This window comes from Patagioenas fasciata, chromosome 1 (genome assembly GCF_037038585.1).
Source record: "Patagioenas fasciata isolate bPatFas1 chromosome 1, bPatFas1.hap1, whole genome shotgun sequence".
NCBI lineage: Eukaryota > Metazoa > Chordata > Aves > Columbiformes > Columbidae > Patagioenas > Patagioenas fasciata.
This window is the reverse complement of record NC_092520.1, coordinates 209,337,294-209,363,824: the sequence shown is the minus strand read 5'-3', so window position 1 is coordinate 209,363,824 and position 26,531 is coordinate 209,337,294. Positions and strand designations below refer to the sequence as shown.

Here is a 26,531-nt window from a genome sequence, read left to right as displayed (position 1 = left end):
CTTGGATGTGCTTGCTTGTGTTTATACAGATACAGAGATGGATGCAGGGATAGATCTGTGCAGTTCTCTGGCTCTGACATGGCTGCCAGCAATCTGAGCATTTTCATTTTGAACTCTGGCACCGTGGAATAAGCTCGAGAAGAACTAATAACTCTGCCTGGTGTCTCCAGGTCTAGAGAGAGCTGAAATGCTTTTATTGATAGACGATGAACTCTGTTTGTGACTGAGGAGTATGGGGAGAGTTGGGGGAGTTCTGCTTCTGAAAAAATATGACTATTGAAATACTTTTACTGAGGAAAGGAAAAAAGCAAGCAAACAAAACAATGTAGCATGTATTAGGCCTGAGTTCACCTTAGGCCTTTATCTACTTTTTTCATTCTGTTTTCTCTCTACTTTATTCCCTGCTCCAGCCTATAAGGATTTGACAGTACTGCTGCCCTTTAGCAGTGCTTGTTCTACATAGGAGGGCTGGAAAATATTAGCTATTTTAATGACACTCTCTGGGTCCCTAGAAGAATAGCATTCATCATCATTACTTAAGAAAACACCTTATCTCAAGTAGACAAGCTTAAGCAGGTTATTGCATCCACATCTATCACAAAGTTGCAATATCTACACTGAGGTTACCAGAGTCAACATACATTTTACTACTACTTCAGAGAGAATTAATATATTGAACCACAGTGCTAGCTAATTATCTGTATCATTGACCCTGACACCTCAATGGAAAATATTGTTCACCCATTGAACAGCAGCTCACACAGAATTAGTGTAGTATTGAACATATGATAATTAAGGCCTGAAAGCACATATATGAGCAGAAGAGGAAAAGAGGCCACTCTCACTACCTTACTCCCTTGCTCCTGTTCTTTCTTCAAATTCAACTCTAAGTCAAATTTTAGTTCATTTATGTGTGTTGCAAACTTTTGTCACATCGTGATGTCCAAGCTGGTTTTGTCTTGGGTTCCTAAGATCATAGACTCATAGGTTAATGCAGACTAGAAAGGACTTCATTTAGTCCAACCTTCTGCTTACAGCAGGGTCAGCAACAAGGTCAGACCAGGCTCTTCAGGGCTTCAATGGCTTTGGGTGACAGAAGCTATGCAGAGATGTAAGCCTAATGTTCTGCTTCTTGACTGGATTGCTCCTGCTGGTAGCTGAGGCCACTGCACTGCTCTGAGTACCACAGTTAACCCTGCATAGTACTAATTCCACTACGTAGAGCCCTTGACTAACTGTGTCTATTTCCTTTTAATGGTACCCCTAACTAACACCCCATCACTTTGTCAACACACTTGTAACAGTGAGGTAGTAAGACTCAGAAAGGAATTCTAAATATATAATTTTTTGAGGTTTCCCAATCACTATCTATCTTCTTGTTTATTTTCTGTTATTAATTTTCTTTATCTTCTTTTACTAGTCAGCTGCTTAAATATTATTAAGTCTCCATAGCATCCAATGAAAAGGAATAGGGCATTTGAGTGTGTTCTCAGACTTCATCTTGCAATTATCTATTTCATATTGTTCATCACTCTGTCCAGGCTCTCTCATCAGGAAGATTATTTGGCCTGAATAAATACTTTCAAGGTTTGAAGATTCAGTTTCAATAAAATTTACAGGGGCTTTCATCTTTATCAACATTACGAAAATCTGCAGTGTGATTTCTAAATTTAGTGGCATACTACCTTCCTTTGAGCCATAATAATACTCTTGCCCAAGAGTGCAGAAAACTTTAGTAACCACCTTTTCAGTATTTTGACTCTTCCTTACTGGACTCAGAAACTGGATAAAGATATGGAAAATGTTAAGAACATGTGAAGAACAAGGCATAGACTGAAACATGGAGAACCAAGGATTATATAGCAGGTTTCAGATGGCTATAGATCACTCACAAAAGATTTGTTGATCTGACTTTAAGTTTTTGGTGTATTAACTGTAGTAGCATCTCAGTATTTACAGCAAGTCATTTCAGGCACCTACCAAACTTTCAGAAGTGTTCACAATTTTTAAATCCTTAAAAACTGAGTCCCTCTGAAATGAGCAAAAGAACACATGCTCATGTCAAAACTTCCATGAAGCAGAGACATAAAAATGGCTTCAGAAACTGAGATCCCTAAGGAAACACACGATCCTTTCAAAGTACCAGCACACAGATTCCCTCAGGATGCAGCTGCCTGTCGAGAGCAAGAGCATTTTCGTAGTTTTGAACCTTTAACAAAATTTCAGTATGAAGATTCAGGCACCAAAACCATGACATTTTCCATGAAAAAGTAAGGCTGACCTTGATTGAACAGGAGGTTGAACTTGATGATCTCCTCTAGTCCTTTCCAACTTGTGATCCTATAAATCACGAATAATTATTTTTTAGGATATATTCTTACATATTTAATTGTCAGCTTTATTACTGTTGGTTTAAAACTGAATTTTCTGAAGAAATTACATTTAAAAAGCCCTCGACAATAGTAAAGAAGCTGCAAAATTAAATTAAACATCACTCTTTAATATCTAGGGCAGAAAATATGTTTGTAAAGCAGTTGCGGTAAATCTATGTACATATTTTATTGGATTAGATGTATAATACACGTGGATGGCTGTCTTATGCTGTTTTATTTGCTATACTAAATGCATTGTATCTTGCAGATCACAGAGAATTGTGCTGCTGTATTAATTACATTTTTAAGTTATTTTCTAATCTTTGGACCATATTAATATCTGACTGTTGCAGAGAGAGTATATTAGAATTTCACACAGCACTGCTATTTGAAAGAATTTAAATAGTAAGCAAAAGCTCTCAATTTTTTGTGTTCTTTCAGCCATTTATTTCCATTAGTATCAAAGTGGCTGTTTTACATTATGCAAACATTCATTGCAAAAGCAAGTTGGATAGTAGGTTAACTTGTAGAGAAGAAATATATGCTATGATAACATTACCCGGTATGGTTGTGTTACACTTAAGACATTAACTTCAGTATAAATCATGCTTCATTCGAAATAAAAGTGCTTTATTGCATTATAGTAAGACCCTAAAACACAGCAGATGGATGTTGTAGGATGTATTCTGGGTGTTGCCCATCAATTGCTGCTCTTTTCAGAGTAAAGGATGGAATTGCAGACAATGATATCCAGAAGAACATAAAAATCTGATGTATACCCACAAAATCAATGACTATTTAGAATGAAGCCTGAAAACTTGGTACAAAGACTATCTTTATCTCATCAAGCTAGGCCTACATCTTGTCCCATTGAGGGGATTTATGGAGGCAGTACTGCAGTATCTTTAAATGAATGTGAATTCCCTTGCTCCTTCAGTTCTAAGACACACAGTGGAACATTATGACCTGTTGAGATTTTTCTGAGCAGCAGCAAAGGTAATAACAGCTTCACTTACAGGGATATGGGAAATCAATCAGTCTTTCCTTTTAAGATTCTCTTTGCTTGTGAATAATATAACCACAGCATAAAAGTATGTTTAGCAAAACAAGGAATTAATTTCTTTTCAGAGCTTGCTGGAAATTTTCCATCCATGTTCTTTCAGTAGAAAAAAAGATGTTTTGTGAAAATAAAAGGTTCTTCTGGAAATGTAATTTTTCTGAGAAAGACTTTTTTTTTCTGTCTTAAAAACATGTAGTATACATTTGGACTAAAAAGCATATATTCTGGTGTTGTTTTTTCTCCCCCCCAAGAATTTCCTCTCTGTGTTACTAACTAATCCTTAAGTAGCAGTTTTCATCAGTAGCTTTCAAATCGGTACAAAGGAGAAAAATGTCATTGTTCCTGCTGAACCTAAGGCACAGCAAGGGGGAGGAAAGAGATTCTAAGTGGTTTGCATTAATCACCCAGCAAGCCACTGTAGCAAACCCCACCTCCCAAACCCTAGGACAATTTTCTACTTACTTTTGCACATTCCCTGTATGCCCACTGAAATCACCCTCAGACCAAAATACCTTCAAGTGTGTTGGAACATGGATTTAACCTTCATATTTGATCAGTTCATCTGCTGAAAGAGGAACTCAAGGCTCAATTAGAAAAAAAACATCTTCCCTTCTTTCTCAGTTCATCAGCTTCTGAGCACTGGGAGCCAAATCACATGATTTTTTGTGCCTTGAATGTTTATTGCTTTACTTTGTAGCTCAGCAGACAAAGAAGAAGAGAGCAGGTGTGGAAGGCAGGGAAGAACAGTGGGACTCCTTCAAGACAGGAAAAAATACTCTCAGGCATGCAGAAGAAAATAAAGAACAAGTTGCTTTGCGCTAACATTGCCTACAGTGGAGGAGCCAAACTACATTCTCAACAGCAGCTCTGCTACTTTCTCCACGCACCTCATTTTTTGCATAATAAGAGAAAATAACACTTTGTCATGCTGTATTAAAATAATTATCTCCTGCAGTCCTTGTGGTTTTCTATGGTTCTATAGTTAAGCCAGTTACAGTCCTTGATATTTGCACAGTAACTTCTTGTTGCTGCCTCAAAATGGAAATTCTTTGTTTGCTCCTAAAGATTTCTTATTCAGTCCAGATGTTGACCTTGATTGCTGGTCACTCAGTCACCAACTGCGTGGCCAAACTCAAGGAGAGTTGTGGTCATCCCTTTGACTAGTTTGCATTCTTGAGAGCTTCTGGAAGACGTCCACATGGTTGTGACGCATCTGAGACCTATGTCCCTGTTAGAGAAAATGGTAGTGACCCACATCATGAGCCATCAGGGCACAAGAGGGAACAAATATCCCCAGAACATTTACTGATTTTCAAATAGCCGTGGGGACAAAGAAAATGTTTGGATCTAGTGGTGCCTGATATACTGATGGCAGCTGCTCTTCTAGCAGAGGGCTTTTGTAGGAAAACCAGTCCCTGAAGGAGACATCCAGAGGACCTACTCAGGAGGTCCTGTAGGTCTGTACATTCATGAAGCCCGGAAGTCTGCTCTGTCCTTGAGAATATCATGGTGCTCTTCGTGTCCACTGATGCAGCTGAATGGATGGCTTACAGACAGATATAAGTCACATCTGTGAACAGAGTCCAAATAGATGAAAAACAGACCAATTAAAGAGATTTCATGAATGATGGCAGGAGATAGCTATACATCTGTTACTGAATATAATGTGCCTGCCAGTGAATATCTTCAGAAAGCCTGTAGGACGCAGCCAGTGTTGGAATACCTGAGACACACCGATGCGTTAAAGGGCTTGCAGATTCAGAAATATAAACCCGTATGCTCCAGTATTCAAGCACACAAAGGTTTGGCTTTGCCTACAAGCCAGCACTGGAGTCCTCCTTGTCCCAGGGCTTTCTCTCATGGACTTGCAGAAGAGCAGAGTCACACGTTAAAGCAACGTACTCAGGTCCTTAATATGCATTTTTACCTTACGGTAACGCCTAAGTGCATAAACTGAAATAACTGCACTGTGATGTACACTGTATCAGCACTATAAAAGACAGTAGGATTCTCAAGCCACCTATCATTTAAATAGACAAAAAGAATGGGAGAATGTAAATATTATCATTCCCGTTGAGAAAACAGAGAGCTGGTATCACTCAGGGCAGGTCAGGTGGATTAAGGAAGAAAACCCAGATCTCACGACTGCCAGGCCAGCGTCTGAACCACACAACCACAGCTCCGTTCTCAACAGAGCCGCTCTCTCTGGGTTTTGATCAGCACATATGGCTTCTGGCAGTTACCCTGTCTGATTTCCATATCCCTATTAAATTTTCTATTGATGATGTAAAAGGTCAGGGGAGAAAAAAAGCACGTGCACATGTTTCGAGAAAAATGCCGTCCCTTTTCTGAAAGCTTATTGTAAAATAAATAAATAAAGTGGTATTAAAGAGTGGAAAAATTACCAAGGGAGTCATAAAAAGTTAGCTTTAGGCCAGAGAAATGTTGCTTTTCATTTCTATATAGTACATGAGAATATTTTATGGACTAACAGTGCATGAATAATGTTTTATTAAAATGTATATCTTTACAGCTTTATTTTATCAGGTCCTTCAAGGCTTGGCATAAAAAAGGTTTAACAAGTCTGACACATGCTGATTTAGCATTTATACCACAAACTGAATCTGATGCTTTGTAAGAGAAAATAGGCCAGCTTTCAAAATACAAACACTGTGAAGTATTCAAAGTGAAACAAAACAAAAGTGAGAAGTGGGAAGAACAAAAAAAAAAAAAAAAAAGAAGAAGAAAAAAATGCAAACCACGATCATTCCAAACCCACTGTGGAAAGGCTTGGACTAACTTAGAAAATAAATTGCATTAAATGTTTCTGCACTGATGGTCTTAACATCCAAGTTTCTTAATATAATATGCAAGTCTGATCTGTGGGATTCAACTAAAAGTATTCAGTGAGCTATTTTCTTTTCTCTTCTTTCAAATGAGCATTGGATCAGGCCCTTCCTGAGCAATCTTAACACTTTCAGCTACTAAACAAATTAGCCAAAAGAAACATTTCTGATAGCATAAAAGAGTTTTAAAATTTTAAATTAATGTTACATCATCAGTTACAGAAGGAGGTGTTTTAGGAATCTCCTTGTTCAGGCTTAGTCTCCAACCCAGAAGAAAGGTGCCCTAATGTTTGTTGGGGCTGTTATTTTCAAGTTTGTTTATAAGGTAATAAATACGTAGTGCTGTAAACCCCAACATTTAGGGGGAAAAGAGCTTTTCCTGCACTATACTAAACTGTGACCCAGATTCCTGCAATACTGAAGTTAGCCAAACCTCAAATAAACTCTAAGCTAACCTGTCTTGTGCAGGAATTTTTTTAATGCTTTTAATCAGAATTTTTCTTATTATATAAACCCTGCATAGCTGGCACGTTTTGTAACTTTGCATTTCCATTATTAAAAATGCCAGATGGAGACTGGTTAAAATGATTTTTATTTCTGTTACTTTGATATTTTTCGTATTCTGGTTTTAAAGCAACCAGATGGGGGTTAGCTAAATCCTCTGAGCTACTTGTTTATACAAATGGGCTGTAGAGACAAGTATTTAAATCTATATACTAAGCTTCCTGAAATTGCTACAGCACTACAATAGGCAGACGATGGGTAACATACCCTTTTTGTCAACAGGACATCATCCTTACAGAGATAATCAATAAACTAATTAAGCTTTGGAGTTGTACTATTGCTCAACCTCATGATGAGGCTTTTATGTTTTATCTATATCGCTTCCACATTTCCTGTATTTCTGTCAAATTAGAGATGACATAAATTTGCCTCTACCATGACACATACTTGAACTTTTTTCTTGGTATGTTGAACAGCACAGACCCACTCTGCATCATAACTTAACGTGTATTTTAGAAGGAAAGCTCCTATATGAAGCCCTTAATGTTTTCTCTGACAAATGCATTCGTATGACATTCATTTAATCTGAAGATTATTTTCCTGACCTCTGTATTCTTTCTGTTTAAAACCTCCTAAGATTTCCAGTACCTTAAAATCCCTTTAGTAGAGATCATTCCAGGGGTAATTAAAATATTTTTTATTTGTATAGCAATTTTCCTACCATTAATTTTTGAACTTCGAGAGATTCCAAAACTGCCTGTATGGGTTAATTCATTTTTCAGCAGTATAAGTGGACACAGACACTTTCTGCAGCAATACAGAAGAAGGAAACAGTAATAGTTGTCACATTCCATTGCAATTTCAAAAAATGTACATATACCTTTTGTAAAACCTGAACATCAAAAAGTAAAATTAACAGAGCTGATTTCATTAAGCAGACATCACAGTTTTGATGAAACCAGCCGTTCCTTACTTACATACATCTACTTGAAACAAATGAATATGGGAAGTGTATGTCAGAAATTCTCTAATTTATTAAGCTTTCTGGAATCATAATTTTTTCGTTTAGAAACAGAGTACTTTGAGTTTTAGCCAACGGTTTTTATCTTAATTGTGCCAACTACAATACCTCTTTCCCTAACAATCTTCACAGGCAATACAATATTGGAGGGGAAATATGCTGTTTCTTGTGGTAAGAGGTGCGGTAACATTAACAGGAGTTTTAAATTATTTTTTTCCTTTTTAGGGTTTATTTAACATGAGAAAGGCCCATGCTTTCCTTAATAAATAGTGTGACTCTGTACAACAATTGCCAGTTTCTCTCCATTGTATGTTTTATTGTTAGGTGATTCAAAACTGAAGAAATGTTGAAATTATCCTAGCAAAAAAATAACTAGATTGGGTAATGAGGCTAATGGAAAGTGATAATTGGGAAAGCTACAAATGTTGGAAATTTTCTAATAATAAAGTAAAAATCATTAATTTGGACTGCTTTACAGTAAACTGCACAGGAGAAGATTTGTATAGCAATAGGAATATGATCAATGGAGAAATTGTCTTGGGATTCTCATCCAGGTTCGCAAGCTAAGCAAATCTACATTTTCTGGTGACATATTATCCTGTTTGTTCAGTTGTCTCTCCTACGAATTTCCATTTCAAATTTAACTTCTGAACCCTTTGTGAATACAGTAAGGTAGTGTGACAACAGTAGAGCACTCTGAATCCTTATATCACTTTCTAACCAGTGCTATGTCTTCTATTGCAAACTTCAACGGCAATAATTAATAATTAATTTAATGTCATCCTCTTCATAGTAGCACCTTGTTCATAGTGTCTTCTCCTTCATAATATTTTACTCTTCTTCAGTTTAACCTTCTTTCCCATTTGGAGTGTGGAAATAAGGGTTAATCATTGCAAATGCTCACTGATACAAAATGAGCTTATAACTGTTGATGAGCATGTTCGAGGAAGGTTTACAGAGCAAGTTGTTTTGCTTTGTTTTCTGCTAAGCATTGCGGGTGACCCAATCCTCTCTGCAGGCTTCTGTTTCCACAGAGTTGTCCAGATGGTCTGGCTCTGACCTTCTTTCCTTTCATCTGAGGTGGGGAGTTGGTGGGGAAAGTTTGTTTCTGGCTCAAATGACACATCCCTCAGATCCCTGGACCTCAGCTGCTACACAATCCTCAGAAGAGCCCCAACGCGTGCTTTACACCATTGCTTTTTTGGTTTTTTACTTTTTTTTTTTTTTAATAATCTCATCGCCACCTCTTGCTCCTTGAGCCCTGGAAGGATATAGGGGAGCAGATGTTACCCCCGCATTAGCTGTACATTGGAAGGCAAACTGCAGAGCGAAAGACAGGGCATGTCAGGATGGCTCTGACGGGTTACAGCAGAAGTAGAGTAGAAATTTCTGTGCATGTTGGAAAAAGACCAGTTTTCCAGGATTGTGGACTCCACAACCTGACAGAAACATGTCGGAGATTGGTCTCACCCCATTCCCCACTAGACAACTGGTAATATCAGTGCTCAGGGCTGGGTGAAAACTGTCTGTCTGTCTGCTTAGCACAGCCTGAACCCCAGCTGATGAACCGTACAGCACAATACTAACGTTTCAGCTAAATAATAGCTGGAGCAGCCTAGAGGGCTTTAAATTAGCTTGTTTAGTAGGGCACTGTGAAGGTCCAGGCAGTCCAAACTCAAAATTGAACCTATGTGGCTGTGAATATGAAAGAAATATGTTTTCTTGTTGCTTACATGTGAGTGCTAGTCCTATGAATTATAAAGCAAGGGAACCAGGATTTTGTGTGGAAAAATCCAATGCATTTGTCTTGTTGACGGATTGCTGATTTGAATAGATTTAGTATCTCTACCCATAACCAGTCTAAAATGGGTGGAGTGGGGGGGGAAAAAAAGTTATTGGAGAGGATTTGGGGACCATAAGGAGACTGGGGTTGGAAGTAACCTAAAAAGGTTTCTAATCAAACCTTGTGCTCAAAGCTGCATCACACCAGGTTGCTTAGAGAGAAGGCTGCAAAAAATGAGTCTATGCAAACCACTAAATACACTTGCTAGAGAGAAAGTACTTGAAATTGAGATAATTGATGGAATTAATGGATGGATGGAATAAGAGGTGCCAAGAACCTTAGTGTTGTGGAGCTCCGTGCAGGTTCATAAGATCATGGACCATAGAATCACAGAATCATTTCAGTTGGAAGACACTCTCAATGTCATCAAGTACAAACATAATCTAACTCTACCACTAAGCCATGTCCCTAAGAAGCTCATCTAAATGTCTTTTAAGCACCTCCAGGGATGGTGACTCCACCACTCCCCTGGGCAGCCTGTTCCAACACCTGACAACCCTTTCTGCAAAGAATTTTTTAATAATATCCAATCTGAACCTCCCCTGGTGCAACTATACTAAAACCACTACCTGCATCTGTGTTAGCAGCACTGAAAGTATACATCAACCAGTGATGTAACTAATGGTGCTGTAAAGGTGTCTCCACTCAACTATTTCAAATAAGAGGCACAAATCCAACCTCAGAATGTGTTATTCCATAAGCATCAGTCATTAATGCATGGAGGGGAATAGAGGTGTGATGGGAGACTTCAGTTTCTGAGACCTGGCTATGTAGCGATGCAGTTGGTGGCAAAATATCAAGGATGATTTGTTTGTACTTTTTATGTTTCAAACATAAATGATATTGTGCTCAATGACAACAAAGTCTGTTCTGGACTTCATTATGTTGGATGAAAATGAATTTGTCTCTAGACAGGAAGTTAGTGGTTGCCTAAGGATAAATGATGATGACATAATTACATTCAGTACAGCAAATTGAGTACAGCCCTGATAGTCATACACATACTGGTATTTTAAAATATATAGTTTTCCAAAGGTGAAAAATTCTGAATGAAACTGATTGGAAAATATTAAGTTCTTTATTCATGGTTTATTAGAATGGAGCCAGACTCTTCTCAGTGACAAACAATGATAGGACAAGGGGTAATGGGATCAAGCTGGAACACAAGAGGTTCCACTTAAATTTGAGAAAAAACTTCTTCTCACTGAGGGTGACAGACACTGGAACAGGCTGCCCAGGGAGGCTGTGGAGTCTCCTACTCTGGGGCCACTCAAAGCCCGCCTGGACATGTTCCTGTGCAACCTTACCTAGGCATTCCTGCTTCAGCAAGGGGATTGGACTGGATGACCTTTTGAGGTCCCTTCCAATCCCAAACATACTGTGATACTGTGATACTGTAATTCCACAGTGAAGGAAAGAGAACACCTTTGTCTAAAAGCTTATGCCATCTCAGTGGTATGGACAGCAATTATAGATAGATAGAGATACAGCAAGAGAAAATGAGGAAAAAAAAGCGGTAATAGAGGTAAATCAAAAGTTATGAAATACGTAAGATTCTAATAGAGAAGACAAAGCCATAATGGGAGGTGGGGGGTGTCTTTTAGGATTGAGACCAAGTGGGAGAAGCTGAAGGTGTGCCAGGAGCAAACAGCAGTCCTATAGCTCAGGGGACTGTGAACATTTATTGCCACATGCTGGTATTGTTGCCGGTAAGGTAGTAACAGTTTTTGGCTGTGGGACAGACTATTTACTTGAAAATGGCTCTTATATCACTCTTTAATTTGGGAATTCCTGCCTTTAGGAACCCTTTTCCTCTATTATTGAAAATGACTTAATTTCTAAAAATCCAATGTATTTTTCATTCACTAGGTTATTTTCTTAATTATATTTGCTGGAGATAGATAGTTTCAATTGCAGCTTTGTTCACCTTCAATTTATGTTCTTATTTCTAAAGCCTTTGGCAGTCTTTCAAAGAGTATCCATACACACTGAATTTTGTCTCTCAGCTCTACATGATAGCTCTCAATAAATCCACAAGCAGTGCTTGCAGAGGGGAGAGCACCTTCGCTTCTTTTCTCCCCCGAGCAGAGCTCCAGAATAAATCATGATCCGTAACACTTCATTGATCTCAGTAAAGCTTTCCTTGCTGCCAAATTCAATGGCTGATGAAGTTGCAGCTACTATTTCTCCAGTCTCATGCCAAGTTTTACAGCAGTTGGAGCAGAAATTAAAGAATCTGTAGTGTATTAATGTATTAAGTGTTGGTTTTCTATTCCAGGTATCAAAAGCTGTCCTTCTACTCAGGTCAAGACAACTTTCTAGGGCAGTTATTTTGCTCGGATGTGAGTTTGAACTGTGACAGAGGTATCAGTTCGGGTGGTTTCGCTAAAATGGTTGTCACCTCTGACAGGGAGGGAGAGTGGCCAGATGGGAGCTGGAAAGTAAGAATTTGCCTCAGCAAGAGCTGGCAAACTTTCAGCACATGCAGTTGGAGATAAAAAGTGACATTGCTCCTCTGTGTTGGGCTGTATACTCCTTTAAAATGTTCTTTTAAAACTTTTTCTTAACACCTTAACACCTGTGTATGAATTCTTGGTCATTAATAGCCAGAGATAAAGTTGTTAATATCACTGTAAGAAAGGCAGAGGTGGGCAATAGGTTTCTTTAGATGCTGGGTGAAAAATGTTTTCATTATGGATTCAAAAAATAGCAGGAAGATTTGTTCACATCACCTGAGAATAATGGCATTTTTTTCATATTTCTAGAAAATGTAGATAGCTAGAAACACCTCTTGGGAATGGATCATTTCAAATCTGTAGGCTGGGTTAATCTGCACTGAAAGGGAACTTTTATTTGCGATACCATGGCCATGTTAGAGTTACACAGGTTCAAAAAGGGCAGGTGGGCTGCCCCACATACCCGTAGGCTGCTCAATCTGTCAACAAAGGGAAAATAACAGAAAAGACAGAAAATATTTGGCTGAAAAATATTTGGCTAATAGCAATGCAACTAACAAAAACCAGGAATTCTGTCAAAAATACCCATTTCATTCCTTTACGACATTGCTGTGGAAAAGCATTAGTACTCTCAGGTTCTTTACTTTTCATCCCTCGGCAGTCTAGGGAAGATTATAACTATTCATTATGAGGTTAACTGGATTGAAGGTTAATTGGATCGAAGACAGGCCATTTAACATCTCAAAGCAGGACTCAGCTGGATGATTGCATTTTGGGAGAAGTACTAGGCCCAGTTCTATCATCAATGTCAACATGAAGCCTGAACTCACTATTGACATCACAAAATGAACGTGAATTTTTGATGCAGCACCCATAATTTGAAAATAAGTTTGTGTGAACACAACCTTTTTTGTGGAGTACAGGATCTTGAGGGTAGGGAGAAGGGTGAAAAGCAAGTTCAAAACCCTGGGCTTCAGGAAAGTAGATTTTGACATCTTCAAAGATAGAATAAGGTCCTGGAAGAAAGAATGGTCCAAGAAATCTGGTTCATATTCAAAGATCATATCCTCCAAGCTCAAGAGAGTTCCATCCCAACAAATCAGAAGTCAGGCAAAAATGTTGGGAGCTCCTGGTCAAAGTCAAACACATAAAGGAAGCATACAGAGGGTGAAAACATGGACAGGTAACCTGGAGGAACACAGAAACATTGTCCAGGCATCCAGAGATGAGGTTAGGAAAGTTAGATCCCATATAGAATTAGGCCAGGGATGTCAAAGACAAGAGCTGCTATAATACACAGCTGATAAAAGGAAGGCCAGGGGAAATGTGGGCCCATTACTCAGTGAAACGGGGAACCTCATTACACAGGACATAGAAACTGAATATCTTCTTTGTCTAAGCCTTGACTAGCAAGACTAGCTCTAAGTAATCTAAGGAGTCAGAGACCAGGTGGAAAGGCTGGATAAAGGAAGCTCTACCATTGGTGGATGTGGATCAGCTCAGAGAATACTTCAGCAAACAGGACAGACATTAAAAAACCATGAGTTATTGGCAACCAACCCAATCGAGATTTAGCGTACTCAGCACATATTAGGTCTTGCAGCTTCCAAAGAATGGATTTGCTTGGGCTATAAAAATTAGACATCCAAATGAGAAAACAAGGATATTTTCCCTGCTCCTTTATGGGCCAAATTGTACAATATGCAGTTTTCCAGACATCCAGTGTATAGAGGGCAGTGTAACATTCTAGAAAGCTGATTCTCTTAATCTAACTCTTTTTGCAGTCTTTATTGATTGGATTTTGTCAGATGAAGCAATGAACGTTTATGCCTGAGGTTTAGAAGGTCATGAAAATGTTTTATTTTCAACACAGGAACCTGTGCTTGTCCTTATTGGAATCACAGCATAGACCTTGTCTGGGAGAAAAATCATTAACCATGCTTGTGCTTTTGTAAATGAGGTCAGCAAGGAAGAAAACTGTGACATGAGATTTTGAATATTTTTGAACGAAAGGGAAACATCTCTAGTAAACAAACTGTACGTGTGAATATGACCCATGTATATAAATAATGTAATCTGTGCCAGGGTAGCTATTAATGCTTTGAAAGATATAAAACTTTCATGAAGTTATGTAGGAAGTAATGGAATAGCCAACATGGGAATGAATGAAAGTTTACATGATGCTTTTTTTGAAATTGGTAGTCATCAATAACAAAAAAACATGGTAGTACTTTTTCACAAATAAAAGAAGTTACCTCAGATGATAAAGGCAAATAATTGCACTCAATAATTAAGCAAAAGAAAAAAGAAAGTTTTCTCTGATTTCCCCTGAATTAGAAAAAGGACGTTTTTAGTGAACTTTTTATATGGATAAATTGTATTTCATTTCAGACTACTATTGATGAAGTAATGTTGTTACGAAACTGTCTCCTGTACTGTTTTCACAGGGATTAAATGTTTTTTCTTTTCTCAGGAGGGAAACAGATTCTTTCAGTGTGCTCCATGGTGCTTTTGTTTAGATGTACACACACACTTGTACATAGATTTGTAGATGTTTGTGCCTATGCACACAGATAAGCACTTCAAAACAAAAGCTTCAGGGGAGTTACATGCCCAGAATCAGGACACTTAATCGTTTTCTGTGCCTACAAAAATCTCCTGACAGCTGTTAAGGCAAAAAAGCAGTCTCCTCATTTTTTTCAGATCTCCCTGCCTTTCTAACAGGAAGGAAAAACAGAACAGTGTTATCTCTAGTGAGTGCAGCAAATCTTGAATCCTGACCAGCATCAGACATAAACTCAGCCTGAGCTGCTGCAGTTCATACACAGGCTAAAAGGATGCTTGTCCGTGCCTTTATATGAAATATGTATGTGACTGCTCAGCCATCTAAATAATTTTCTCTTTCCCTACTTGCATGTCATCATCTTTAGGTCAATAGCAAAGCACACTGTCACGGGGGACCTTGTGTCTCTTGCTCTCTGTGTTTAAAGGACACAAACTCCATGTACAAAGTAGGTGTTTGTGGTTGGTGCTTTCAAAATCATTCTCCTGAATGTAGTCTAATAAAGGTGAATCTCAGAAATTGAAGACTTATGTCACCATTTTCTTAGTTTCGTAATTATTCCATTTTGATATTTTCCCCTTATTTCTTCTAGGACTTCGGAGATTTAAATTATTTTCATTTCAAAGAGTATGGTATAAGTGGCCATTTTTTAAAGCTTCAGGAGTTCCTTGCTTTGGTACAGCAACTCTTAAATTTTTGAAGCACTGGAAGCCATCTGTCTCAACAGATCATGTTCTTTTACACTGAATCATGAACCAGTATTTCAGTTGATTTAGACTTACAACAATCTTGGAAAGGAGGGAATTTCATAAAGCTGCCAATTTTTATGTCTTCTTCTGAAAGTTCCTAGTGTTCTGCTCTGTATATTGCTAGGGTGGTATCCATCCCTCCCAGATGGGAGAGTAGGGCACAGATTAAAACATTGTTTTCTCAATATCAGGAAGAAAGACTAAGAGGAATTAACTGAATATCTCCATCTAGTCCTTTACTAATGATCATCCCATCCTCTGACTTCTGTGATGGATGGAAAACCAGAGATAAATATATGACAAGCCTATTAAAGACATATAGGTGTAAAAAGCCACGAATTTTCCTTTGTCTCTTCAGATATAGTTTCCTAAGTATTTTACATTATGCATTCAGCATAATTTACTTACTTTAGATTTATGCTTCAAGCCTGCATAAGGTGACATTCAGATTGTATAAATGCAGCTGTGGTTCATGTGAAAACAAGGCCTTCATAACAAAGCACTTATTAAGGTCATTACCGAAGTTTTTGTTTTCTAGACTATGTTATGGAGGCAGCCTGAACAATAACCTTTTCATGAGGATTCATAAAGACCTCTTGGTGTTCACTGTATGACCTGACACCAAAAGAATGGAAATTAAAAGACAGTGTCAGCTTTGGCTTTTCAATCTACTGTGGCGCTGGAACAGTTAACAGCTGCTATTTTCCTCTCTACCAAATTTGACCCATGACTCTCCCGAAAGGAATGAAAGAAACAGATTGGGGTGTGCAAGAAGCTCTTTTTTAACATGTCTGGCAAATACAAGGAGCTTTTCTATTCTTTCTTTCCTTTGGGTTAGGAAGGGCAAGCCCTGCCTCGGACTACAGAAGTGTTTTCCTTCTGCCAGTGTTGCAGAATGAAGAAACCCTCCTGCTATCTGATAAAGAGAAATTTAGCACAGGACATAATTGTTTGGCTCATACACCATCAAAAAAAAAAAAAAAAAAAGAGAGAGAAAAGAAACAAAACAAAAAAGAAACAAAAAACTAGAAACACCTCAAATACTATTAGAATGCTGGGAGTTTGGGGAAGACTGTCTCTTCAGAGAGGCTGGAAAGCATTTCTCCCATACTAAGATACACTGTAATAGTCATTTTCTGCTAGGTGAATAGGCACAAAACACATCTTTGTTCATAAGGCTTTTTATTGTAGCAGTTGTCATGAGCAAAACCTGAAAGTACTTGAAAATCCATTAAAATCACAATCTGTATATAAAAAAATACCATCTCTTGAAAGTTTGTCTCTACAGACTTTGTAAAAGTGAAAAGTCGATAAGTATGAGACACATTTATGTAATTTTAGACTAATGATTAACTGTTAAAGTGCAGTCTTTGTATAATGAGGCCTGCTGTTTAGCAAAGAAACAAAACCCTTAAATCTCTGCAGCTGCTGGATGGAGCCAGCTTCTAAGTTGCTCTGTGTGATAAGATGTGCCGAATCCCAGACTGGTTTGCCATTGACTGGCGGTGAATCAGTGATTGCTGACTGTTTCCAGGGTGTTTTGGTTACAGTACTCTTTCCCAAAGGGTAATTGTCATTTGAATTTATACCTGCTTTTATCTGCTTTTTCTCTGCTTGTGCCCAAGCACTGCTGGACAACTTTGTGCATTTCTTAAAACTTAGGGCTTATAATTTCTTGTCTCCAACATCATGTATTTCACAACGAGAGAATGGACTTGCTTCAAAGGTTTGTAATACTTGGGTTTACTCGTATCAGTTCTAGAAGTGAGATTTTCATGGTTTTTTTTCAACAGAGCTATTGAATTCAGCCAGATTTTTTTCACACATCCAGGCCATGACCAAGCGCCCAAGTTCCCAAGTTAAAACAGCATCTTGCCAACTTTAAAACATTTGGCTGGTCAGCAGGAAAGGAAAAGCTGCTTGTAAAGCACTGGAATGCATTTTCAATTAGTCACTACGCTGCTTACAAGGCGAGGCGTTAGGCACTGGGAGGAGAGGCAGGGGGTTGGCAATGCTGGTGAGGAGGGACAGCATGAGACAGTCTGGAGAACAGCCTTTATCAGCCCACAACAGCAGCCCTGAAGTTGGAGGCCACTCTTTCATAGATAAGCTTTTGTTTAACAACAGGCTCCCTAGGGAGAGTGAGATTTTCCTGGTAAAAGACCAGGATTTCTTTCAAATAAATTAATATTGCTTTGTATGAAAGAGTAATGGAAAATATGTGTTGGGAAGATGCTAGAAGGTTATTTATTTCTCTATTATTGCCTGATAACCAGGCTGTTGGGCATCCTGACTAAAAGGTTGTGCTTTGGTAGACCTTCCTTAGCTGCTAAAATATTTTGAATGAGATAACACCCTAGAAAGAAGATTAAATAACCAATCTAAACTGCTTACGATCCTTGGTTTATTTTTCCTGCCCAACAGTATGAAGTCTTCATTCCAAGAGGTTTCTTATAAAGAAACAACCGAGAAAAAAAAAAATCTCATTACATAAAATCATATTTCTAGTGCTCAGTAGCCATCATTGCTTATGCTTTTTTAAATGCTTTGTCCTGTACTTGACCTTCAAATGTTTGTAGTTAGCTGATCTGGAACTTTTTTGACTCCACAGCTGTCTAAACTAAGGGTGATGACATTGCCTAGAGATCCTTTTGTGTATGTGTGTGTACATATGAATACTGGTTTCAAAAGTATATATATATATATATATATTTACTTTTACAGGACTCAAAATCTTGGAAAGCTTGTACTTCTTTATCATATTAACTGAGAACTGCTAAGTTCTCACTAGTGGGACTTGTTATGGCTTGAGAGATCCAAGTTATACAATAGGTTGGATTTCAGCAGATAGAGAAAACTTTCAGGGTTGTTGCCTTCTGGCTAACCGTAATAAGTTTGCTTAAGTAATATTTCACAGATGTGCTGGCTGTTTCTTGACAAACAAGCTGAAGATGATAGGAAATTTCTTCACTTAAAGCATAAAAATAAAGGTTTTGAAGACAAAGTCCTTAACCGCAATAGAAAAAAGCATTTAGTTAAAAGACGAGCTATAGTGCCACTATCCAAGCACAAGAGTTAAAATAATTGTACAGTGGGTTTGTTTCTGTTCTATTTGTTTTTTTCTACTATAGCTACATGCTATATGAAATACGCAAAGCTGTTTTGGAAAATCCATTGCCTGTCGTGAGTTTCTCTGTGCTAAACTTAATCTTCTAGTTTTATTTTTAGAAAGCCTAGAGTTGCTTTCTTCAATGTTGTAGGAAAAGCTGGCAAAATACCAGCCAGGTCCAGCAAAATGGAGACCTGGCCTTCATTTCAGACATGAAGTTGAAGATGAAAACAATTAAAATAACCATAAAAATTACAAATGGGAAAGGAATAAGAATCTCTACTCTTCAGTATAGTTTTTATGTGAATATGTTAGAGGAAATAATGAAGTGTTTTCTGTGAGAAGGCAATGGAAAATGTGTCTAAGGAAAGTATAAATTATACCTGTTAGAGACAAAATTGTTGAAATGGAGATAGTTTGTGGAATTTCTGGATGAACAGAGTAAGAGACACTCAGCATCCTGGTGTAATGGAGCTCTGGACAGGCTTGGCAATGACCTGAACTGGGATACAGAGGCTGAGTTGCTGTTCTTGGCCTTCGTTTCTCCATATACTTCAGAGGAAACTGTGATTCTCCACCTCCTGTGTCTGTCTAGTCTTTGAAGTCTAGAGATCCAGGAACATCTAACTTTATTGTAGAGGTTTCTTGCCCTTGTAGATCTCACCTACTCCTGACCAGAACAGAAACTGAAACCAGTTAGATCCTTAAGTGGGGTATAAAGGCAAAACTTCACTGCTTCTTTCTCATCTTGATGTGCAACAGTGGACAGACAGGATGTGATAAGGACTCAAACTGGGCTTGGTGAGGGGTCACAACAGGACAGGGTATTTTTAATTTTCTTTTGTTTTCAGACTGAGTTTGAAGCCTTTCTTAATTTGAGCTTGATCATTAGTATGAAACATTCAGTGAGAAGTTCACGTGGGAAAATACATGAATATGGCTCTAAAACCTGCAAACGTGACAGTAAAGTCATGAGGAAAGAGAAAAGACCGTGCTCTAACCACTTATGTTCTCCCCAGCCTCAAGTGATGGTTTAACATTTAACAGTGGTTTACAAACTTTTGGGAAGAAAGGAAGAGACACTGGCCAATCCGTTTTAAATTGCTTCCCACGCTAAAAACGAAAGGTTATTCTGCTCCACAAAGAAACATATGAAAAGTGTCAATGGAATTTCATTTTCCATGGCAAGCATCTAACCCAACTCCTGTAGGTAAATAAATATATGACCCCAAAGTTTCCAGAGGTGGATGTAACTTTGTCTCTGAAGAAGTGTTCAGAGATATGTGTGTATCAGGTGAAAAACACTTTGCACCACACTGGTGTTAAGAGACAGGTGGGTCATCCCTAAATATCCAGCTGCCCTCCACCCTCCACCCCCAGATCTGCACTTGCAATCTCACCAGTCTCTGATGTGTTTATCCTTGTTACACCCCTCAGAGATAAGGCAAAGCTGTTAGAGATGTTGCCCAGGGGAGAATGTAAAATCCAGAATTCTGTAATTGAGGCCCGACTTGTTAAACTGTTCAACTGATATGGCCCCAGAAGCTGAGCCAGGAGCTTCACCAGATTGAGGAATGGAAAAGGAGGCAGGAGAATAGAATCACAGAATCATAGAATCATTTCAGTTGGAAGAGACCTTCAGGATCATCGAGTCCAACCATAACCTAACCTAACTCTAGCACATACCTAAGAACCTCATCTAAATGCCTTTTAAACACCTCCAGGCATGGTGACTCCACCGCTGCCCTGTGCAGCCTGTTCCAATGCCTGAGAAACCTTTCCATGAAGAATTTTTTCCTAACATCCAATCTAAACCTCCCCTGGTGCAACTTGAGGCCATTTCCTCTTGTCCTATCACTTGCTACTTCAGAAAAGAGACCAACACCCTCCATGCTACAACCTGCTTTCAGGTAGTTGTAGAGACTGAAGTCTCCCCTCACCCTCCTTTTCTCCAGGCTAAACAACCCCAGGTCCCTCAGCCACTCCTCATAAGACTTGTGCTCCAGATCCCTCACCAGCCTCGTCGCCTCCTCTGTACTCTCTCTTGTACCTCAATGTCCTTCTTATGATGAGGGACCCAAAACTGAACACAGGATTAGAGGTGGGGCCTCACCAGTGCCAAGTGGAGAGGACTCAATTGACTTTTCTCCTAAATGAAAGGTCAACTACATGCTGCTCTTTGAACAAATGTGGCATTTTGTCTCCAGGTAGTTTAAAACTGGTAGTTTGTATCTGATCGCTCTGTCCTGGCTGCTGTCTGGCAAGGAAAGTGGTCACAAAGTCATTCTGGGGCAGTGGGAAACCTCATTGCCACTTTCTGGCATGGGCAAGAATATGCTGGCTTTGTACTATAGGGACACCAGCAAAGGGAGGCTCTGGCTGCCCAAAACCAGCCCACAGCATACAAGGGAGCCCTGAAAACAGTTTAAACAAACTTCAATTTTTTATCTCGCCAAAGGAAGAAGTACTGAAAGACTTAAAGCAGCCTCAAAAGTTTATTGTGCCTTATTATATCCTTCATAATGTTTCCATGAGTGTGTGATGTCACACACTACCAGATGTCACATTACTGCTTCTTTTTAACATACAAGGGCTGATCTTAACTTTCCCCCCCCACCCACCCAGAACTGGTGGCAGAGGGAAACTCTGAGCATATGCCCGTGGTATAAATAGGAAAGTGGAAGTATCTGCCATTTGGGGTAGTTTGCTTCCAATTGAACGCTTCATAAGGTACAGTTTTGCCTTTTCCTCCCTCGAATTTTAATTCGGGAATTTGCAGAAATCCCAATGAATTGGTGGAGCTCAAAGAGAGGTTAATCATCCACAGGAGAAATGGAAAACGTTTAGCGGGGAAAAAAAAATGCAAAAGAGAAATATTTAAATGCAGGAAAATCAACGTCAAAAAGTGTTACAGGAACACAAAAGAAGACAATCACGTAGATGTTCCTAAACAAACACACTAACAGTGGTTACACAACTTTTCAGATCACCATAGTAATCTGGAAGATGTTTTATTCATTATTTTTTTAAGCAGAAAAAAAAAAAGGATTAAATAGAATTATATAGACACTCCTTTCCCTTTCAAACATGCAAAGGGTTACATCTTTCTTTGCTTTATTAGGCTTTTTATTATTCTACCATAATAGTAGTCCTGCTATAAATCAGACTTTCAGTCACAGCTTCAGCTTACAAGTCTAATAGCTTTAAAAAAAATAAAGGAGGGGAGAAAGACGATTCTGTATTCAAAAGGTTGTGAAGTGTTTTTAAATGTGTATATCCCTCTATATGAGGTTGAGGGGTAAGGGGAGGAGGAAAGGGTGGGAGAGGAGTTGCATTAGAAAGTCCCTCCTTTAAAAGTGTCAAACTCCAACCTGCACAGAATAGGGAAAGGGAGACCCCAACAACCTTCAGAAAATAATATCAAAGAAAACCTCAGAGGCAGAAGGAAATGCCCAAAAGGAGAAGACTGCAGCTTGCAGTAATCTGTAAATGATTGCTGGCAAAGACTGGAGGCTTCAAGCTTGAGCTGTGTTTGTTCCAAAAGAAAGCCAAGAAGGACGGTGTTAATAAAGAGAGATTTAACTGAGGGCTGTGCTTGGAATAAAGTAGGCTACAAAAAGGTCAAATTTGATCAGTTGGAGCAGATTACAAGGGCTTTAAAAGGTAGTGGTGAAGAAATGAAACTGGGACTGTGAAGCAATATAGCACAAGATTGATTTTGGGGGTGGAGAGAAGCTGGGACAAGTGCTTATCAGCTTGAGAAGGAGGAAGAGCTGTGCTGGGTTTGTTGTCATTCCCACACTGAGTAGAGTACTTGCTGCTTTTGTGGTTAGGCTTCCCTGCCGTGTTTTCTTTTTTTAAAAAATATATATATATTTTATTGTTATTATTGCTACAATGGTGTCTATAATCTCTGACTTGGATCCTCTGAAAAGCTGGAAAGTTTTAAGGTAGGCCTATGGTTTTTTTTTTTTTCTGTTTGGTACAGGCATTTTTGGTTTAGTCCTAAATTAACTGGAGCTTGAGTTATAATCGAAATGTGAGCCCTGGGCTTAAGTAAGAGAGGAGTTTCTGGTAATTAGAGCCCTTTTAAGATACGACAAACCTTTAAGCAGATGTTTAGAGAGACCCGAGGGAGATTTTTAAAATATAGTTCTCAGTGTTACAGTGCAGTGAGGAATTTATTTTTTTGTTTTCCTTTTTTTTAAAGTAGAAATTGCTCTGTGAATTCAAATTAATAGTAAAGGCTCACACCAGTTGAAACTGCAGGATTAACTCTTTGGTTTCCTCACTGTGCTCTGCAGGGGAAGGGGTGGGAAACTTCAGAGGAGAAAAAAAAAACAGCATAAAAGTTGATTAAGAAAGGGAAAACAGACTTGGGGGAAGGAAGAGGGAGAAATGTGCTTGTTCCGTTTTGTTGTTGAAACTTCCAGTTTGCTGTCCCACTACGGCATGTGTTTGATACTTTAAAGTTGCTACTGATGTTTACCTTCAGCACTGCTATTTGTTTCTTTGAACAGTGAAAAATGGTAACTTGAACTGCTAAAAGGAAGGATTAAGGAAAAAAACCCACTGTTACTGCCTGCTGCAGATATTAAAACTCCAGTGTTAAATGTCCATGGTTAATGCTGCTCTAAGTGCCTAGTTTTGCCTATTGAGACTCCAGACGTGTAAAAAGTTTGCAGATGGTTTGCAGAAACTTCACTAAAACATTGGAACCATCTGGGAATGTAGATGGAGAAGTTATACAATTAGTTAAATAGAAAGTTTATTTCCCTCAGCTCTTAAGCAAAATGTAAAGCTGCACCTAATACAGTATTTTTTGGGGGTGGGGGGGGGGAGGAGGAGGGGCTGTATTTTTTGTGTTTTGGTTTTGCTTAAGGGAATAAATTACATGGATTTTGAGAGGGTGTGTGCATTGCGATATTGCTATATACATATATATAATAATAATATTCTAAAGTATTCTTGAACTTCTTGGTAAAATATTTTAAAGGACTTAATGTGTCCTCACCTGAAAGATGAAAGCAAACCCTTCAAAAGTCAAACTATAAAGTCTGCTTACATGACTCGTTTTTGTGTGTGTTGGTTTGGTTTTTCCCTCATATTTGCAGAGTGTTAAACTTTCTTTTTTCAGAAGTTTAAATGTCTTTGACCATCTTCAGAGTTTGCGTGTAGGAATGTGGACTAAGTTCCTTTATCCTTGTCTGTGGTATAAGACTTGGTAGAGCGGTCCTGTTGCAAATGTTTGGGGGGTTTTTTGTAAGTGATTTAGGACTGTCAGCACAGGATGAGGAGTTTCCTCCTGACTTCCAACACTTCCGTGTGGATGCTAGTTCACATGTAGTGTGGTGCAGGATGGTGGAGTGCAGGGCTGTGATTAGCAGCTGGGGCGAGTGGTCACGCTATGGACCAGAGCCGGACTGACTTCTGTGAGTCATCACTAATGAATGCCAGTAAAGTGTTTTTGTGGAGCTCCATATGCGTTGTCTTACAGTGTGTGTGCTCCAGAAAAGCTATTCTAGGAATTATTTTAAAAGTTTATCTAGCTCTATGAGACTACTTCTAATTCCTTGGCTAGTCAGGTCAGGTGATATCCGGGTTTTGCTGAGTTGAAGGATGACACAAAGGACTTGAAAGATGAGAAGGTTTGAGAAGGGAAAACTTTTGCCCTCTCGAAGAATCCTCTTTTCTTAGAAAAATAATGTGTTTACACGACTCTGGAAGAAATATCTCCCTGGCACTCTTTCCCTACAGCATGACCGAAGTTTCCCAACTTTGTGTGTGAACCTGGAGGTTACAGCTGTGCGAAAACAGAGCAGGTCAAAGATGTGGTTAAGTCAATTATACTGGACGTTTCTTTGTAGTTTCTGTGTACAATTACAGCAGCAACCCTATACAGATGTGTCATTGTGTAGTTCAACTGCAGGATGCAGAGGGTTAAGAGATGGGAAAAGTCAGTATGTAGTATAAGTTAAATGATCACTGACAGTCAAAAGAAAAAAAAACAAAACCAAAAAACTGGAAGTCACCATGCAACTCAAATGCCTCATGACTTATGAAATTTCAATGCCAATTCTACTTTTTCTTATAAATTTGAGTTCCTTTTCTGCAGACAAATTTCCAGCCTGTTTGCTGCCTCTGAGCTTACCATTTTTAGTATCTCCCTTCCATGTACCAAGGGAGCCTACACCTAATATTAATAAAAAACAGAGGAGTGTTTCTGTGTTTCTCTTAGGTGGCACAAAGCAATTCTTTAAGACCCAAATGAAATGCTGTAGCAAACGCTACGATCAGCTCGAGAGTAGTGTCCTGTGGTGACAAATTCTCAATTTTGCTTGCCTTGTGCACCCCCTGTAATTTATTCTGTGACTCTCTCACGCTCTGAGACCTGCTTAGCTTGGGTAAAGCCTGAAGGATACAGATCTTGTGGAGGTGGGGGTAGTAATTGCATTGGGGCTTAATAATTCCCAGGGGCTTGGACTAAATATGGGCTGCCTTGGTGCTGGTTACCCCCGCCTCAGCTGAGCTCTGGCTCCTCTGCTTCCCAAATCCCCCAGAAGCCTATTTGCTGCCCTCTGGGTACAAGTAATAATAGAAGAAAAGGTAAAATATAACGACACACAAGGCTCTGCCTTGTGGGGGAGCCCAAAGGGTGGGAGAGGTGATGTTGGAGACAGGCAGGGGATTCTGCTGGACTCTACCCAGCAGGGCTGGGAGAGATAGCAGAGGGATTAAAATACATAAATGGCAATATGGTGTGTGTATATAATATTACAACAGGCCTCCCTCTTTGGCTGTAGTTGTCCAGGGTAGGACAGTGAGAGCTGCAATACTTTCTGGCAAGTCTCAGCACCCGCTGGCTTCATGTTACTGCAAGGGGGGAGGAACTCGTGGGATCTAAGCACGGTTTAATGTGCAGAACAAAACCCACTTCAGCAAATATTTTCTTTCTCTGGATTTCTTGATAGTGATCTGATTATTAAAGTTATGGGAAAGTAAATCTTCAAGTGTTCATGGGTTTTCTTATTTTTTTCCCTCTCCTGTTGTCTCTTTTCAGATAAACCCCCAGCAGAAGATCTATGCTTTGACATTAACACACTGTTGCCTGATCTTCCCTTAGAGATACCTTCTCACTTTTCATAATGTAACTAGAATAAGTAGTATGTCTGTTGTACTCCTTGCAGCCAGGAGGCACTGGCAAATCTTTGGGACATTTTAAAATCCTTTAGAGCCTCACCAGTAAATGGTGTGTGCTTGAAGTCCCATTTACCTGTCTCCAAGATGATACAGGGAGTTGAGATCCCGTGCCCTCAGTGCATAAGAGAGAGTGAGATCTGTTGCTGTGACTCCAGAAACATCTCTAATCTCTCTCCAAAACTTTCCCTCTGCTTCAGTGACGTGGTTTTGTTCCTCATATGTGACAGGGACAGTTTTGGTTGCTGTTTCTGAAGCCAGAGCCTGTGCTCTGGGCCCCCAAAACAGTAAAAGTGGAGCAGTAGCCTGGAAAGGAGAGGCACAAAAAGGAGAACAAAAAAATATCTGTGGAGGCCACATCTTCTCTGTTGCTTTTCTCCATTAATTTGTCTCCAAAAAGGCTAAAAGCAGCACTATAAATCACATCAGTTACCTATACGGGCAAGACCTTGTACCCCTTTGCATTCCTCTCTGAAGAAGTATGTGAACTTTCTATGGCCCGTTACTAGGAAAAAAAAAATTGTTTTAATTTGACTTCACAACCTCAAGTAAAGAGTAGGAGTTTTTGCTCAGATGAATGGTCAACTTACAGTCTGTGAAGCACCAAATCTTGCTGTTCTGCTCTGCATACAGATGACCTGAATTTCACAAGTCCTATTGAAGTTGCCCATAAAACTTGGCTAGTGGAGCTGGGAACATCTTGTTTGGAACACGTCATGTGTCAGGCGGATGTACCAATTCAAATGTTCTCTCCAAGATGCCTTTTCCCAGTGTGTGCACCATCCAAGCAGCCTGTAAATGATTTGGCTCT

At 39.1% G+C, this 26,531-nt stretch overlaps 1 protein-coding gene across 2 annotated transcripts in view; it reads left to right on the top strand.

Annotated features, from left to right (window-relative positions):
* CELF2 (CUGBP Elav-like family member 2) overlaps positions 1-26,531 on the top strand; it is a 558,210-nt gene that overhangs the window by 159,801 nt on the left and 371,878 nt on the right. The window contains exon 1 of one of the 2 annotated variants that reach the window (XM_071803523.1): positions 21,951-22,473. The exons of the other annotated variant lie outside the window; for it this stretch is intronic. Within the exon in view, the coding sequence (XP_071659624.1) occupies positions 22,421-22,473 (53 nt within the window). The 5' untranslated portion in view covers positions 21,951-22,420. Of the gene's footprint in view, positions 1-21,950; positions 22,474-26,531 lie in introns of those variants that run through there. 2 annotated transcript variants of the gene reach the window in all.